The 18529-nt window shown below is 34.1% G+C and overlaps 1 protein-coding gene across 3 annotated transcripts in view; it reads right to left on the bottom strand.

Annotated features, from left to right (window-relative positions):
* Positions 1–8647: 8647 nt before the first annotated feature.
* The window catches only part of LOC149778548 (uncharacterized), a 56700-nt gene continuing 46818 nt past the window's right edge, over positions 8648–18529 (bottom strand). For all 3 annotated transcript variants that reach the window (XM_089939450.1, XM_089939449.1, XM_089939451.1), the window contains one exon: positions 8648–17044. In XM_089939450.1, the coding sequence (XP_089795576.1) occupies positions 16994–17044 (51 nt within the window). In that variant the 3' untranslated portion in view covers positions 8648–16993. The remainder of the gene's footprint in view (positions 17045–18529) is intronic.

Below are 18529 nucleotides of genomic sequence, written 5' to 3'. Positions count from 1 at the left end.
CTCATGTTAGATTTATCTCGCACCCCATAATCCCACAAGATGGTGTCCAAACCATAAGATTTCATGTCTTTATTCCTGGGTGCCAATTTAATACGGGATTTTCGATCTTGAGACTTGATCGCATTTCAGTGCTGATCATAAAACACAGAAAGCGGTTAACAAAAATGCAAGACAGAATATATGGAAATTTCATTGTCTCAACTTGCGTGAAACATTGACTTAACAAAGATTAAAGCTTGTGTAAATTAGGGGAGTAAAACAGTGTATACGACCAAATGCCAAAATCTAAATAATTAAACGTGCTGAATGTTTCCAAGTAGTAAATTCGTGAAGTTTAACCGAGCGAAATTGCTCCAATATAAAGTATGCAGCTTTGTGACAGAAATACAAAATCAGTTCATATTTTATTAAGAAGCATTTCGACCTCACATATTTCTCTTTCTTACCGAAATGATATACACAAATGAAAAACACATATTCATTAGGTTTTGTCTAATAAGAACTCTGAATTATGTATTAACTATATATTAAGGTTCCTGGATGATTTAGTGATCTAATGCACTCACATATACCGAAATTGGGATGACATAAATGATGTAGTCTATGACTATAAGGCTAAATTTTAACTTCATTGAAACTGTATTTTTTATATATAGCCTTGATCCTTTCTTATCTTTGAAAAGTCGTTGACGAAGAACGTATGAAAATTATGTCTGACTCTCTGAAAACATTCGTAAATTTTTGTATATGTTCTCGATTGTGCTCACAGCTTATGAAACCCCTTAACCTAACCAGTCACCCAAAAGTACCAACGCTTAGATACCGCATTGTATTGATATAATTCAAAAACATGCTTTAATAAAAGAACACACCTTTTGGGAACAAAACTCGCACAATAATATTCTACACAGCACGCACATTTATCAATATTCGCATTCCTCGTCGAACGAAAGCAGTTTTTACAAACACCGTGAATGCCTTCGAATTTACTTACTTTGAATATATGGTGGCTATTATCGCTCAACATTATGGGTTTGATCTGTCTTTTAGCAAATCCTGGATGTGCGTTATTCAGAGCTAACATATTGGGAGAGACCAGGCACCTTCAAAGTGTATAGCTCTTAAAATAAACACAGGGAGAAAACTATTATGTTATGTGTATGGACAGTATTTATGTTATCGGGACTGCTTGTTGTGCTGTTGATCCTTCAAATCGTTTATATTTCGCTGCCACGGAGGTAATTGGCATTCCGTAAAGCGTCTATATATGAAATGGGGCAGCCCTCAAAGGAACATCTAAAGAATGTGCTGTGAGGTCTTAGCAACCTTTTCTGCATAGCTGCTTAGGACAGAGATTCTTCCTTTAAAAAGTGAAGGAGACAGCTGAAAACAGATAGGCGTGTGAGGCTATTATGATCAGGATACTAGCCTTAAGTTCCAAAGCCTTTAAAGATGTGATCGAGATCCAAATACTGGTCCTCGCTGACATTTCATCTTGTAAAGAACCTGAATCTAATGCCGGTAGTCGACTCGGAGTGGATGCGGTGAGGTTGGGGCTTGTGTGGTAAAACAAGCAAATTAACTCTGTTATTAGGGGTAGAAACAAGTGGTTGAAGCATGGAAGAAGGTACAAATCTACCCTGCTGCTGTCCAGCTTCTATTCGGCCTCAGGAAAACGTCAGAGTAAACTCCCATAACATCGATGAACGAGGAAGGAACAGAAAATTTCGTCGAAGATGTGTCCCATAAAGCCTCTACGAACTGCAGAGAATTCTAGTGCCTGCAGTTCTTGAAGGCTTTGTACACCGATCTATGAGAATGTCCAAACGTTCTTCTCCTTCTCATTGCCCATAAGGTGGGATGAAGAAAGGCACCCTAAACGGAGAGATGGCTCTGTTTTTCAAACATTATTAGAATGGACAAGACTTCAAAGGTTGTCGTCATCACTTAGCTCTCGAGACAAGACAGAACTACCCCTTGTGCTTTCCATCTCTTGCGAAGGCGACGTTAAAATGGCAAATTCGCCGTCGCCTTCCTCCTTACATGGATGGACAGGACTAACCCATAGAAATTCCCTCTTTGGAGAACGGAACTGATGATCCCTCTGGGGAAAAAGTGGTAGCTCGCCGCTTTTTAAAAAAAAAAAATTAGGCCGGCGTACACCAGCAGCTTGCCTCGTTCGACGACCTTGGAAGAGACATGGAAGGGTGGGAAAACTGGCTATCGTGTAGTGGAGGTTCCCAAATCCGCTAGGGATTAAAAGGGAGCATAAAGAAAAGGGCATAGCTGGTCTGATCCCTTTGGCTGGACGGGTTAGTATTAATACCATATGTATTTGTGCACTTGTGTGTTGTTGTTTTTTTCGTAAACGTGAACCGGTGGCCTTGATCACCAGTTACAAATCTTCAGTCTTGGTACGAAGCAGTTTGCACCAAAGATGTTCTCTACGTTGAAATACTAGCAAATGTATTTATATATTACAGAACTCCAAGCTTTATGTGCAATCTGGTTGGACACTAAAAAAAGATATATCCATTAGCTTTGTGAGTGAACAGACTTGGTTGAGGTCATGCATAAAATTCAGTATCAGTTTCAGACAAATTGATGAATAACAGTTCATTGTTTCAATCTATGGTGAATTTAAGAAAAAGAGCAAGAGTTAAAATATAAAGGAATGAAAATAAACTTTTAAAATACCTCGAGAACAGAACAATTATCGATGATGACAGATGACTTAGTGTCAGTCAGTCTGAAAAATAAGAAAATCAAAATAGTCAAGCCGACTTTCAATGGGTTTACATAGTTATGCGAGTAAATGCTGTACGAATCCTGCTATAAGAAATTCAAAAATAAATAAAGTGATAGAAATGGACTCACAATGACTAATATAAAAATGTGTATTTATATCTAAATTAAAGAAAGGAAATTTATTTCTTCAGGTCATTCATGCACGAAATGCATAATATCAAAATGAAAAATTATAATTGAAATCTATGATGGCAAGCGTTTTGTTTTATTTTTTAGGTTGGTAGATAACATAAATAAATTAAGTTATGGAGATTCGAAAACTCTCAAACCGTCTCTTTCATTTGTCTTTTTATTTATATAATGTTTGCTTTCATTTCAGCAGATGTAATGCAATTTTCATCAACAAATGCATTCTGTAACCCATTGTTCTCGACTGTTAAACATAAGAAGAAAAAAAAACAAATATTCCGTATAATGTTCACAAACTATTGGATTTATTTTTCCCCTTTTTGGAGTGGGTGGGTGAGGTGATATTACCTATACAGATATTTCGAAATGTCTGTCTCTGAAAACTAGTTTGTTTCCCTTAACTGCTGCCTCTTTGTGTCATTAATATTACTGCAATCATCACTCAGAAGCATATTATATGTTCCATGGTAAACATCTTACATTAACTGTAACCACTTATTTAATTTAATTTTGAATAACCACTTTCTATTGCAAGTATTCGAAACAGTCTTTATATTCAGAATATATCAGATTTAGTGCAAACAATATTTTACTATAATTGTAGTCAAATAGTTTCACTCTACAAAATGAATCTAGGTAATATATAAATTATTTATTGATTATTAATATTAAAATATAATGTAGTTTAAGTCATTTTGTTAATTTTATTCTGAACATCGGACAGAAAAATAGATATTGTGTGAGCTTCTGAGGTTTTTTTATTTGTTTTTTTTTTTTTAATTTCAAGGTAACCACATTGAACGTTAGCTAATTTAAGACCAATATCAAACACTCTGTTACTGTGTGTACTTCTCAAGATTAGATTATATCTTTATCAGGTTAAAAACTAGTTAACAGTTAAGTTACTAATGTTTTGTGGTTTCAGTTGCGTTAGTTGAAATATACCGGCTTGTATCATATTTTGCAAACCCACAATAGTTTATATGCTCTTTTGTATTGCTCAGTTGAAAGTCTTCTAAGGATAACCTTTTCAAAGTTTTTGCAGAGTATCAAAACACAATTCAAACTCAGTAGGTGTCAAAGTTGAACTTGCTACAATGTCAGTGATTATGTCCTTAATGATGTAGTTGTTAGGAGGGCAACATTATTTATGTTCTTATCATAAGCCGTTTGGAAATCGATAAAGAAGGTATTTGCATAATAGTAGAGACCAAGGTTTAGTTCAGATTGCTAGTTTGTACCACTGTTACTTCCGCTTCTTTTTCATTTCCAGGTGCTTTTAAAACTATTAAATAATGTAAAAAGAGTCTAAGTGTAGAATGAAAATGATCAAATGATTTCGGAACGTTTAATGGTATCCTAAACTTTAACAAATTGTACAGCAGAAGTACCAGTATTTTGTATCTTATCTGCCCCTGGCCGTAATTTTCAGTGTTTCGTTTATTATACCTTCTTCAATCCTGCTTGTTAACTACACATTATTGTATGTCAAGAAGATGTTGTGGTCATTCAGCTTGAAAAGATAATTGTTTCTTTAGAATATGGCGATATCTTTCACGAACATTCTATGGAAATTATCTACCACTTCATTAACAGCATCTCCTTTCACACTCATAACCAATGACACGAATAAACTAATCGGTACAATAAAAATGTATGTGCTTAGGTTCTGTATTACTGTCTGGCAATTTTCTCCAGGTTTAATGCTACTGGGGCCTTATATGATACAATGAAGTGTGCGTTTGAAGAATTCGATTTTTTAATGTTCTTTTTTTCTTGCTTTACAGTACGTTGACATTTTCGTACAGATGTTTTGATATTAATTGTGCTGAATGTGACCTATGGTCCATCTTTAATAAACACTAGTAAGGTATATACACAATAGCACCCATCACAAATGTATTTGTATATTTGTTGTTCATTAAATGGATGATAAAAGTCACTGATTTGCCTGTCGTGGTTTCTCAAGATTTACCTTATCGTCAGCGTCACTCAAATCATGTCTACCAACAGTGCCATTAGTAGAGATACATAGACAAAATGCCCCGTCCAGTTTCTCTCAAGTCCTTTTCAACAAGCTTTGTTCTCTCAATTTATCATTAAAGTGGTCACATGTCCCTGAATTTGTCTTCAAGCAACAGTTTAGCTTTTTTCTGGTACTTTAACATAGTATTAAATTCTTCATAGTTATCTCCATTTGGATCACATACCTTGAGCAGATAGATGTTTTCTGCAAGTTAGTTTATTGCTATTCAGATCAAACCATTTGCTGCATACATTATATTTGTATTACAATTTTTGATACTGCTGCCAGTTAATTATTTTTTGTATTCTTAATTATTTTTTGTATTCTCACTGAAAATGACATGTATTTGTGTTCATCCCAATTATTAAATTATTAGTCCTTTGAGATAGTATGTACCTGTTTCTTTAAAGCTGTACATGTATGTGTGAAGCATATTCTCTTGTATAGTTCAATGAGTAATCAAAACATTGGTAACTTACCTCTAATGCAGTGTTAAAACCAAAATAAAAGCCCAGATATCTTGTACTTTTGGGTTAAATAGTTAACACATTTTTTTGGTATATTAACACAATTTTTGTATATGCCTTAAATCATGATTTGAATGACTCATTGCTATAATTCTTCCATTGTGATGGAGTAATAATTAAATCCGTAAATTCAATCTAAATATTTAGGCATTATTTCAGTTTCAAAATTGCCAACAACTCTGTCTTATATTAACATTTAGTACATATCCTGTGGCGTGATTTATTTCAGCGGTAGTTCCAAGCACATCACTTAAATGTACCCTTAGATAATATCATCCGGATACTTTTAACTCACTAATTCAAAAACTGGTAAAGCAGTATACATCCTGGCATAGGCTTGATTTTCCCCATCATACACGTTTTTTCGATTTCCTTTTTAATGGTTCTATTTCTAACGAACAGTGCAATATTCTTTACACTAATTCCTATTTCAATTCATTTTATCTGCCTTCATATTTATTTTCGTTTGAGCTGTTTTGGTGTTACCACTTAATTTGTGAGGTCTTTTATCTACTTTCTTGTAAATCAGATCTATTTAAAAGCATTCATATTTCTTTTTTCTTTTTCTTTTTAGTAGTGATTTTACTACAGATTCATGAATGTTGCATAGGTGGACTTCATCAGCAACATCCAATTATGATTATATCATTTATTCATAGAGTTGACATTCAATAGCTACCACGTGAATGTGTCAAATGAAGGTCTTGTGAATTAAAATCTTCAGATTTTGTGTATCTATGCATTATGCAGTGTGTACAGGTTCCAACTTCACCCAAATGGTGTAAACATTCTTGCCCAAACCAAGTGGTTTAGTTAGTTTTGTGGCAATTAATTGTGACCGAAAGTATTGTGGATGTTAAAATTATACTGGGTAAACTATTGCATACAAAAATTAGATAATAGATTGAGTATTTATATTAATCACTCCTATACATACTTGGAATAAAATATGAATGAAGTGTAAAAGTTACTATGATTGTATGAACATGTGATATTCATTACCAGTCATGTTCAATATCAAACTACTTTTTAGGGTTCTTTTTACGTTTTTGTTTTATTTGCAGCTCTTGTGGATATAGTGAAGATTAAATTAATATTTTTCACTCTTATCTTGCTTTATTGTTTGAGATATCACGTATTATCCAGCTAAGATACTGTCTATAATGTTTGTTTCCTTATCACATTTGTCTTGTGTAGCATTTTTGTTTCTTTCGTTTTTGTCATCAACACAAGTATGCATTCTGTGCATGCTTTAACTTCTTTGAAAGCTCTTTCCACATCTGTCAAATACTATACATTTGTTATCTTTCAACAATTAAGGTTTGTGATCCTTATGACTGCCATTATGTACTGTGCTTCCTTAGTCACTTCTGGTTGAGCCGTGTGGTTGACACTTCATTTGTCTTATTTTTAGCTGGTTCCAACTGTCAAATGATTAATCATGTATCTTGCATTTATTAGTACGTACTGTTTCTGTCTTTAAGATGTTTCCAATTTGATATGTCCATCATATAGAGATAAATATTGTTCATAAAACATACCCTCTGCTTATTTCTACTTTAAATCTGTCCGTTTGTAAATAACGTTATCTTCATTAATTGCTGTCTTGATTTGTAAATATTTCCTTAGTAACATTAGGAAGGTAGTCCTTTGCAAATATTGCTTCCTGTTCTTCATTTTAATTTTTAATTTCTATTTCACCAATTACGAATTTAGGTCCTCCAAAATGTATCAGTTGTCCAGTAACCGAATAGATTGATGCATTATTTCGGTCTGTTTTCTTCCATGCTTACTTAAACACAGGCAATATATATTGATGGGTACTTGTTATATTACTGTATATCTCAGCTTTGGTAAAAGGTCAACCTCATTTTCATGTTTCAGTATTATTGAAATACTTCCATCTTCTAGCTTTTAGGGTAATGTTATACCTTTATGATTTATTTTCTGAGTATGTCTGCCACTGGTCATCTACATTACTAATGCCAACTTTTCTGTACGGAGTTTTTTTAAATATATCTTTGTGTAATGTGCATGGGGACATTATTTTAACTGTTTTTTTTTATTGAGCATATTCAGTTTTATTTATTGCCCCACTGAATTTGTTTCCATGGTTAATTGATACTTGTGCAAGTAACTTCAATTCTGCAATTGTAATAAAAATGTTTTAAATGATTTTCTTCTTTCCATTTAAAATGACATAATATAACAAGGACTATGTTACATTTGATAAATTGCTGTATAATGTTATCAATAAACCAACTGGCATTTCATACATTTGGACATGTGATAGAACTTTGAGGATTATTTAATTCACAATACTGAATGCGCTTTTCAAATTTTCACTTTTTATTCTTTGGAAATAAATTATTTAATTTTAGAAAAATTGTTGGTTTTTGCTACTTTCTGTTACTTAAAGACCATAGAGTCAGAACAACTATTATTTACAAAAAAAGAAAATAGACTCTACAGCAGTACAAGATTACTAATAAATTATGACTGCAATTTTGAACCACTGCTAACATACATCACCAAGTGTAAAATTTACATTTTGGAATGCAAGGTGCATGTGTATGGTGACAATCTCCTTCGTGGCAAAGAATGAGCACTTAAACATAAAATCCTAGTCCTGCTCCCATCTAAACTCTAATTCTTCTGTCACATTCTGGAAGTATATACAATATTATTTACACAATCAAAAAAAGGTGCTAGAAGTAACACCATCAAATCTTAATGTAAATACAATAATCTTATCTTGATTTAAAATATATTGATGGCTGCACAATCATACAATTAGCTTGAAAATTCTTGTTTATTTTGAAAATACATATTAAAAGCTATCAACATAAAAAGACTGCAACATGACTGTCATTGGTGGTCCAATTAAGGACCAATGGTGAGTTTCACACTTTTTTTAAAGGAACAATACATGTTACACAAAATACATATGGTGGTTTGTAGTGTTGGCTTCAAGCTGATTAGTGACAAAGTCTTCTTTAACTTGTATTTAAGATTTTAATCTATGTTGATTGCAGTGGTCCTAAAGCCTTGGATATTAATTTAAAGAGACTGCAGCTAACTGCACTTATAATTAGTGTTCCAAGAAAGGTTGTAAAAGATGTCATTTGGTGCAAATGAAAGATAAATGTAACAGAAAGAACGTATCAAACTTTATTATAAAAAGAATCATTCTCGTGTCACACATATGCATCAAGTACAATCAAAGTTCTATTATATGAGAAACCATTAGGGTATAATAAAAAGGAAACAGACAAAAAAATCAGACTGTGAAAGAATCTGTCACCCACAAACATTATTGTCATTTAGTATGGATTTGTATTACATCGACCAATTAACACACGTAATATATAGAATGACATTCTAAACATCAAGATAGGTAAGTACAATTTCTTTTAATAAAATATTCTTCTCATTTGGATACCTGTATAAGATTAACAGTATTGTACTTTTGGACTAATTTATTTCTAAAACAGATAACCAATCCTTATTTGTGTTGGTCAAAGAGGATGACTTTAACATAGTTCTTTGTACCTCCCTTCAGGAAAAAACTAAAAGAAAACCCTTTATCAATATTTTGCAATTAAACGTTTACAAAGAAAAACTTTTTTTTCATTAAAATAAAAACCTACAACAGTCTCTCTCTCTCTCTCTCTCTCTCTCTCTCTCTCTCTCTCTATATATATATATATATATATATATATATATATATGTATGTATGTATATATATATATATACACACACACATACATACACTGATAATGATGATTAAAAAAACATTGACGTGCATCTAATTAACCATTGTAACTCAAAAAATTTGTTAAAAACCAATTAAAGGCAACATTATTAGTATATATTTAATTTAATGTTATCAACATTACAACACACAAGGCATAAATGCCCATGAGAAAATGTTATTTATATTTTATTCACTTTTACACAATAATACATTAACATATATTTAACTAAATAACTTACACATTCATATTCTACTTAGCTTACATGTACATATTTAATACATGTGTGTGATATAGATTTTATACATAGCTTTAACAACTGTTCAGTCATATTTCTATGATGTTTGCAGTGTGGCAGTTTATAGTGATGTCTAGCACTGAGGCATCAAGCTGCAGACATGCAGCATCATGTCCTTCCCAGTCACATTATCCTGACACCAGGCTGACCAGTCCTAACACTAACCTCTTTTTATAAGTCTTTGGTATGACTTGGCCTGGGTTCGAACCTGTGACCTCCTGCATCCGAGGTAGATGTTCTAATCACTAGGCCACCGGATCAGTCTCAAATTCAATATGTAAATAGTCTAGACATAGAAATTACACAAACATATACTAAATGTATAACTTTTGCACAAAACATTTATTTAAATTAGTAATTAGAATAATATAAACCATAATTACACCTCATATTCATATGCATAATAAGTCACAGATGCTAATTTGTGGTCCCAGGTGGTTGATTGGTCTTTGTTGCTCATCTTTAATGACCACTGACATCACCTCTGTCCACATGGGTTAGAATACTGACTCAGCCAATGTGGGTATATGAGAAAGCTTGCCTGTAGCTTCCTTTGGACCAGTGGTTTTCATGGGGTTTTCTGTGTTCTTCTCTGCCAAATATATTGACCATCATGCATAGCCTTTCATGTGCTGAATAATTGTGTTAAATCCATAAACTACAAATGTTCTTGAAAGAGGATACTACTAATAATATACTTCTATTACAATAAGCTCAATTCCTATGGTGCAATAAAGTCTCCCTGGTGACCTCTATTAAAGTGAAAATGTAGGTATAAATGCCCATTATTAATGACAGAACATTTTGATTTACTGCAAAATATTCTGAAGCAGTCACAAATGTTTAAAGAGTTCAGAACATTTTTCAGAATGTCCCTTTCAACTGCGTCAAAAGCTCTGTCAAAATATATCAAATGGAGAACAGATGAAATTTTTAACTTAAAAATTCAGGTCATACAGAATTCTTCTAGTTTCACATGAACAGCTCCATTTCAAAAAAGCCTTTTGACTTTCACTAATAAAAGGGCAACTTTCTTTACCCTATTGGCAATAGACACCAAAGCAATCTTGCAATCTACATAAAGCATAGAGATTGGTTTCCACTTCTTTTTAAAGAAAATAATTTCCTATTGTTTCTTATTTTAGAATACTAGTAATGATTCCTGGATAATGAAATTCTGAGAAATGTTTCAAATTGTATATAATGTTTAAAGATCTAAAGAAAAATCTTCCTAAGAATTTCTTTAAATTTTAACATTACTCTTTAACCTCTTTTTCAACATCATTTCTTCTAAATCTGCTTGTTTTGTTCTCATTAATATTCCAAAATAGTGGAGTTACTATTTAGATTCATAAAACTATGTAAAGTAATAGTATGTAATTTTGTTTCTCTGTTTTTGCCTTAGCTTATTAAAAGTTAATTGATTCTCAATTTATAATCATTTTGAGAATTTCAAACAATAATTGATCAACACAAGTTTGCTTCACCATAAGTGGCTATGTCTTGTCACCATGACAACATTATGCTCCTATTATATTGGCTATACATTGTTTTACCAAATAAATACATCATTTTGTTTTGATAACTTGGAATTTAATTACCAGTACACAAAAACTTTAGGTAATGAAAATACAGACAATGTTAGTATTATTGCCAAATAATCTGATTATTGCCAGAATAATGAACGAGTCCCTGCATTTTCAAAACATGTCCTCACAGATTGAAATAGAGCCCAATCTACTCTGTTTTACAGGATTTGCTATTTGCCAAAGTAAATAGCCTACTATCAGGATTGACTATTCTCCATGGAACTCTTGATGTCCTCAACTTCCATTCGGACCATGGAGTGTTACGAGAAGCTCTTGTGTCGTTAACAATGTTCCAGTCACCAAAAATATTAACAAAAGAATTGTCAAAATTTATAATACCCTCTTTCAAATTTCAGTGAAACCAGGGATATCATTATTATGACAATATAAATTCACTGGTGTAAATCTCTGTTCATTAGCTGATAAAACTCGGGGAATTTATTTGCCCTGACAATTGTTTCTGCTTCTGTGAATAAGAAACTTAAGATTATTTCTAAACAGGAAAGTATCACAGGCACTAGTGATAGCATCTATGGCTAATTATACACCTATTACCTCATTCAGCTGCATGATACTTAGAAATCTTAATGTAAATAATTCCATATTAATTGGTAATTAAGATAGGCAGGCATATCTACACACTTGGAGTAAAACTGTATTATTCTTATTCACAAAATGGATGTAGTGAATACCAAGTTTTATCCCATAATCTGTCCTTGACTTAAAACATATCAGCCTTCTAAAGCCATCTATAATTTGCAATCTTTGGATATTTACCCTTTAAATGGGTTTATAGGTAAATCAGTGGAATGAGTCTCAGATCAAATACCTATTATTTTCAGGCACTTTTGTAAAGTTTTCAAACAAGTTGGGTATGAAATAAAAACTGCAACAGGTTAAGCATTGTCTCTAAAACACAGTAGTATTTGTGTCTGTGTGTGATTAGGATTTTTAACATAGCTTTAACCATTTTCAGTCATTTTGCTACTATGTCTGCAGTGTGGCAGTTTATAGTAATGTCTAGCGGTGGGGCATCATGCCACAGACATGAGCATGATGTCAGAGGCGTAGCGGGGGGGGGGGGGGGGGGCAGGGGGGTACATATGTCCCCGGGCGCCAAGTTACAGGGGCGCCAAAATGAGGCTTACAACGTTACATTATAATAAGTAAACAAGGGTAATAAATCGGTCACAAGATCTCTGCAGCGGCTCATCAGACATGTCATCTGATACGTCTGCCATCCACAGTGATGATGCTGCCTGCCAACCACTGCAGCCAGCCGAGATACGGATTCTGCGTACAGCTGGTTCCGTCTGCACGTGACGTGTTGATAAAAAGCAGCATCTGTGAGGCAGAAAACAAAGATAGCTTAAACTCTATTAAGGTAAATGTAGGCTGTATGTTGTGTACATAAAGTGTTTATTAAATTAGTAGTATTTGTTCTAGTATAAAGCTGTCCATAACTGCTTGGTAATGTCTGTTGTCGTGCTATGATAACAACATGGACATGGCAGTGCTTCTGTTCCGTGACCGGGTGGGTTGTATTTGTTAGCCCACCATAATCGCCTCTAGCCATACTTAAAAGCAGGACTAACGGTGGTGGGCTAATAAGGTTTATCTGTAATGTTTTTTTGCATATAGAATAAAATTTGTTACATTGATATTTTTAAATATCTGGAGCATAATCTGCCTTTAGGTGTATAAATTGTACACTTTAATCTGCATGTATAGCATAATTATAATGATAATTATTTATTGTAGTAGCACTATACCAGTACCACTATGATATTGTTTAGGCCTACACTTATTTTTTCACTTCAGTGCACTCAGTAATATAATAATATATTTGTAATTTTTGTCAGCCATGTCAGGAAGAAAAAGAAGTGGGGCCCAATGTCGCAAAAGATAAAAGGAAGCCGAAATAGCAAAAAAAAAGTCAAGTACATTACTTGCTAGCTTTTTAAAGAAAGCCAAGAAGAAAGAAGCTGAAGCTGCAAACTCCAATTCTTCAGAATCAGAAGATGATGGCTATCAACCACCTATTTCAGAGCATGTAGACGATAATGTTGAAAACATTGAGGACTCAGAGAAAAACATGATTCAGACAAATGTTGCTGTATATGCTGAAAAAAACTCCGAAAATACTGAAGACCAGAATGTCGTCATTAAACAGGTCCAACATAATGATGAACTTGTTGACAGTAACGGGGAAGATGAGACAGAAGAACTTTCTGATAGAGAAGCTGAAAATACTCATTATGATGTGGTTCCTGCTGTACTAAGGTTTCACGATGTTGGTTACTTAGAATTTGACAAAACGACAAAGCTATCGAAAGTATCACAGTCTCTTCGCAATGAAATGATTACTCTCGGATCCTTACCTTTTCAGCACACAGACAATCTATCATCAGTATGTGGAGAACGTTCAATTACATCAGCATGGTTTAAACGCCGACTAGCAAATGGAGAGGAAGTAAATCGTTCGTGGCTATTATATTCACCAATCAATAAAGCTGCTTACTGTTTCTGTTGTCTATTATTTACATCATCGACTTCAAACTCACGAGCTTCGTTTGAGTTAAAAAACGGTTTCAACAAGTGGAGAAAGCCAGAAAAACTAAAGTCTCATGAAAACAATCCTAGCCACTGCATAGCTTTTACAACATGGAAGGAAGCCGAACGAAGGTTAGTTAATGTTACTGGAATTGACGCAGTGGTTCACGCTCAGATTCATTTGGAAAAACAACGTTGGCAAGATATATTGCAAAGAATACTCACCTGTATTAAGTTTCTGGTTTCACAAAATTTAGCACTACGTGGCAATGAGGAAAATTTGAATGCGGATGATGATAAAAATGTTGGAAACTTTCTCGCACTGATCAAACTCGTTGCTCAGTATGACCCACTGTTGGCAAAACACATCCAACACGCAGAAGAAAATTCGAGATCAGTTTCTTATTTGTCACTGGAAATCCAGAATGAATTTATTCACATACTTGCGTCAGCTGTAAAGAACCAATTGTTGAGTGATATCAGGAAAAACAAGTATTATGGTATCTTACTTGACTCAACTCCTGATCTAGGACATCGGGAACAGCTTTCTCAGGTCATAAGATTTGTGGATGTGGATTTTCAAACTATAAAAGTAACTATCAAAGAATCATTTTTAGGTTATATCGAGATACATTCAAAAGATGCAGCAAGCCTAGAGAGAGTCATCGTCGAGAGACTGAAATCTGACGGCATACCTCTAGCCGACTGTCGGGCACAATGTTATGACAATGCTGCTGTGATGACTGGGCATATATCTGGCCTTCAACAACGAATATGTGACAGAAATCACAGAGCATTGTTTGTCAACTGTGATAACCACAGCTTAAACTTAGCAGGAGTACACTCAGCTAAGCAGGATCCACCTGTCGTCACATTTTTTGGAACACTTGAAAGTATATGTTCATTTTTCTCTCATTCAACAATTCGTTGGGAAGAGTTAAAAAAAAGCTGTGCCTATCACAGTAAAATGGGAGTCTGAAACACGCTGGAGTGCACGATCAGAAGCTGTTAAAGCTATCCATGAAGGACTGGATGAATTAGTAGGGCTGCTAGAAAAATTATTGGAGGACTCAACTATGACGCCTGAAACCAGAAGTGGTGCAGAACAGTTACAGACGTGCGTATTGAATTTTAACTTCATAGTTTTATTACATTTCTGGAATGTCATTCTTGAAAAATCGATCGTGTACAGAAGCGCTTACAGGATCCTACTATAAATTTCAAGGAAGCAGCAACTGATATTGAATCTTTGGAGCAAGAATTTGTCAGGCTTCGTAATGATTTGAGCCAAGTTGCTGTAGAAAATGCCAAAACAAAATGCACAGCCTGGGGGATTGAGATGGACAGAAGAATTAAACGACGTCGGAAGATGCATGGAGAACTGGCAAGAGATGCAGGACTTTCATCAGAAGAAGAAATTGTGCGCGTTATGAACAGCGTATTTGATCGACTTCAACAGGAGATGTCAACACGTTTTTTTACGACTAAAAGACCTAAACACAAAATTTGGGTTTCTGCTGGACGTTAAGACTCTTCTATCCGACACAGATGTCGATGCAATTCGTCGAAATTGCACAGATTTTGAAAATTTCTACGACACGGACATCAATGGCCACGAACTTTTCACAGAAATTGGAGATTGCAGAATGCTGCTCAGTAACCAGAATGAAGTTCTACCAGAAACTCCTTTGGATCTTCTTGGTTTTATTGTGTTTTATGGAGACGACATATTTCCGAATCTGCAAATTTCACTGCAAATTTTATTAACAATAGCAGTTTCAATTGCAAGCTGTGAGCGGTCGTTCAGCAAATTGAAACTTATTTTGTCGCATTTGCGTGCGTCAATGGGACAGGATCGTCTCAGCGATCTTGCTCTTCTTAGGGTTGAAAGAGAAACATTGGAAAAAACAGATTTTGATTGCGTAATTGACCAGTTTGCGACAGTTAAATCAAGAAAAATAAATCTTTTGTAGACTATGTAAACCAGTCTACGACAGTGACTGAGTGGGTCATGTACTATAATTTCTATAAATTTGCTTCTTTAAATACAATGTTTTATTAAAATTGAAATTGTTTTCCTTATTCAATGTAATAGAAAAATGTGATTAAACGGGGAGGGGGCTGGGGCGCCAATTTTATAGTTCGTCCCCGGGCACAAAATATCATAGCTACGCCTCTGCATGATGTCCCACCCAGTCACATTATCCTGACACCAGGCCAACCAGTGCTAACACTAACCTCTTAATGCTGAGCGCCTAGCAAGGCAGCTGTTAGTACTATTTTTGTAAGTGTTTGGTATGACTCGGCCAGATTTCGAACCCACGACCTCCTGCTTCTGAGGCAGATGCTCTAACCACTAGGCCATCTGAGTGATTATGAAGTAGTATTTAATGACTGATTAGCTATAACAGAGAACAGCACAATTAGTTGATGCCTGGTTGAGTGATCATGTAATTATACCTCTGAGAGATAAAATTAAAGAATCTGACTTGAAGATAATAAAACACTTGAGATTGATCCTAAAACTGTGTTTCACTCTGGTAATCATAAATGACCTTTCAAACTTGAATTGTTTCCAATAGGTTGCCACAAAATCTGAAGATGTAGCTAAAGCTCAAAAGATTAGGAATTCCAAGACAGGTATTGTAAAATGAGCTGAAACAGGAAATGCATGAAAAGGAAGACCCTTAAAAATTCAGCAAATATTCTTTATGCTTGGTACAAATTGTCAAAATTGTTTGTTGAAAAAATCAAGGCACACATTGCAAATGTCATAAGTTTGCAACATTTGTTAACTGGGGTGTCACTGGTCCTTTTTGCTCCAGGAACTAATAATCATACAAAGACAATACAGCTTTGCATAATGAAATGTCTGAAAAGTGAAATGCATTGCATTATGGGTTGGAGTGGTGTTGCATTTGTTGAAGTTTAGTATTGTTGCCTTATTAAGAGATATCACTGGTTGTTCTCTCAAATACATCTTGATATAAACAATAATGACCTGTGACATTTTCTAAGAGATATATGTGATAACTATGATTTTAGTGCATCTCTATGTATTTGAACTTTCACTACTGATGACCTTACTGTGTAGCTTTAAACTGTTTAACAAATATTCAAATATTCAATGTATTCACTGGCAAGGCATGATATGTCAAAATCAGTTTACAATACATTCAACATTTTTCATTGAACATGAAATTAAATTCCTGTTTTAATTCCAAACGATTTCTAATAGTTAGTACTTCAATACAAGTACAATAAGTATATGAAATTCATAACCATGTCTGTCAATTTTTCATGTTGCTTTAATTTGAAACTCTCTTTCGAGTGGTTTGTTCTTCTTGATCACCATATTTCTGAAAGAAGAAAATAAGAACAAAATTAACCAGAGTAAACAATGTGTTGAGGGCAATATCCAATCAATGTACTGTACTCCACTTATTCCAAAGCAACTGATATACTTCTTTTACTGCTAATATACATGTACCTATTTTAGTTTCAACTAATCTAAATATGACAAACAGTCTGCAACAAACTTATCTTAGAACAAATGATGATGTGATCAAAATACCAGCATGGAAGTATTAATATTAATTATAACTGAGATGAAATTCTTGTTTCACTGTTAGTCTGAATGGCACCTTTAATACAATGCTGGCTATGTCATGCTTAGGAAATGAAAGTTAGGTGCCTCACCCTGGAGGCAGCCAATACAGGCTAGCTTGGGTAGGTACTGAACTGTGACCCATTACCCTTATGTTGTGTCAAAAGCTCTACCAACTGTGGCGCACGAGATGAAACAGAACTGTCCCAGCATGTAGTATACCTATTATTAGCATTGGCCAATGGAGTCACTGAGACTGGTCTAGTGCTATATGACAAAGTCCATTCCCCATCCATCTTGGATTGGGTTGAACTAAGATTTAATGGAAGGATAAAGTTAAAAATGTGCATTGGTTAAACATTGTGGGCTAGTATGGGTTCTAATAGGAATTTAACGTTATAGGCCATTATTGGGGTCAATAAAAAATTTACAATATTATCAGCACAGTAAGAAATCCTCCTCTATGAAAGAAGATGTTTTTTCTTTCAAACAATTGGAATAATCATTTGCACAATTTTTCAAAGAATGTGATTATGTTGTCCTAATTGCTGTTTGTGTTTCTTCATATGGAGAACAGTTCCATGCATTCAAATAATATTTACATACTGTATCTATGACTTCTTTAGGAGTATTCTGAATAATGTGCATTCACTTTGGTAAGCACCAACCATACATTGCAAAGTTTGCCTGAAGAAAGAGAGGCTGCATTTTATACCCTTGTTTTCAAGAATCTTTTGATCTTTCAGAAACACAAACTTGACACTTCATACCAAATTTTAATGAACATAGTCATTGTTTTGAAGGCCTTTAGTAATCTTGTGTGTCTATAATTATACTATTAACTTTCTCCCATAGAATTTGGTGCATCATTGATTGCAGAAGTCATAGTAATTATATACTTATACCCACGTCAAGTTTTGTGTCTGCCATATTTTATTTTTGAGAATCAGCCTTTATATACTATTGAAATAGCAATTATACTAGTAGCTTAAAACTCTACAAAGTAACTGTCATTTGTATTTCACTTAAAGTGTACAATTAAGTGGTAAATGAGTACTTGCAGCTTCAAAGGATAACTGATTGCACTTTTCTAAATGATCCATAAAGAACTCCTCCCCAATAAACTACAGCTTTCGTCAATCTCTGTATTGTTATAGTTTTCAGACACCTATTGCTCAAAAAAATCGATCCCATTAAGAGTGGAGTGATTCTCTGTTCCAACTGTATCCGTACAATG

Source organism: Sinohyriopsis cumingii, chromosome 17 (genome assembly GCF_028554795.1).
Source record: "Sinohyriopsis cumingii isolate HCF-2022 chromosome 17, ASM2855479v2, whole genome shotgun sequence".
Taxonomy (NCBI): Eukaryota; Metazoa; Mollusca; class Bivalvia; order Unionida; family Unionidae; genus Sinohyriopsis; species Sinohyriopsis cumingii.
Note: the sequence above shows the minus strand (reverse complement) of the source record. Positions and strands in the feature narration are given on the sequence as shown.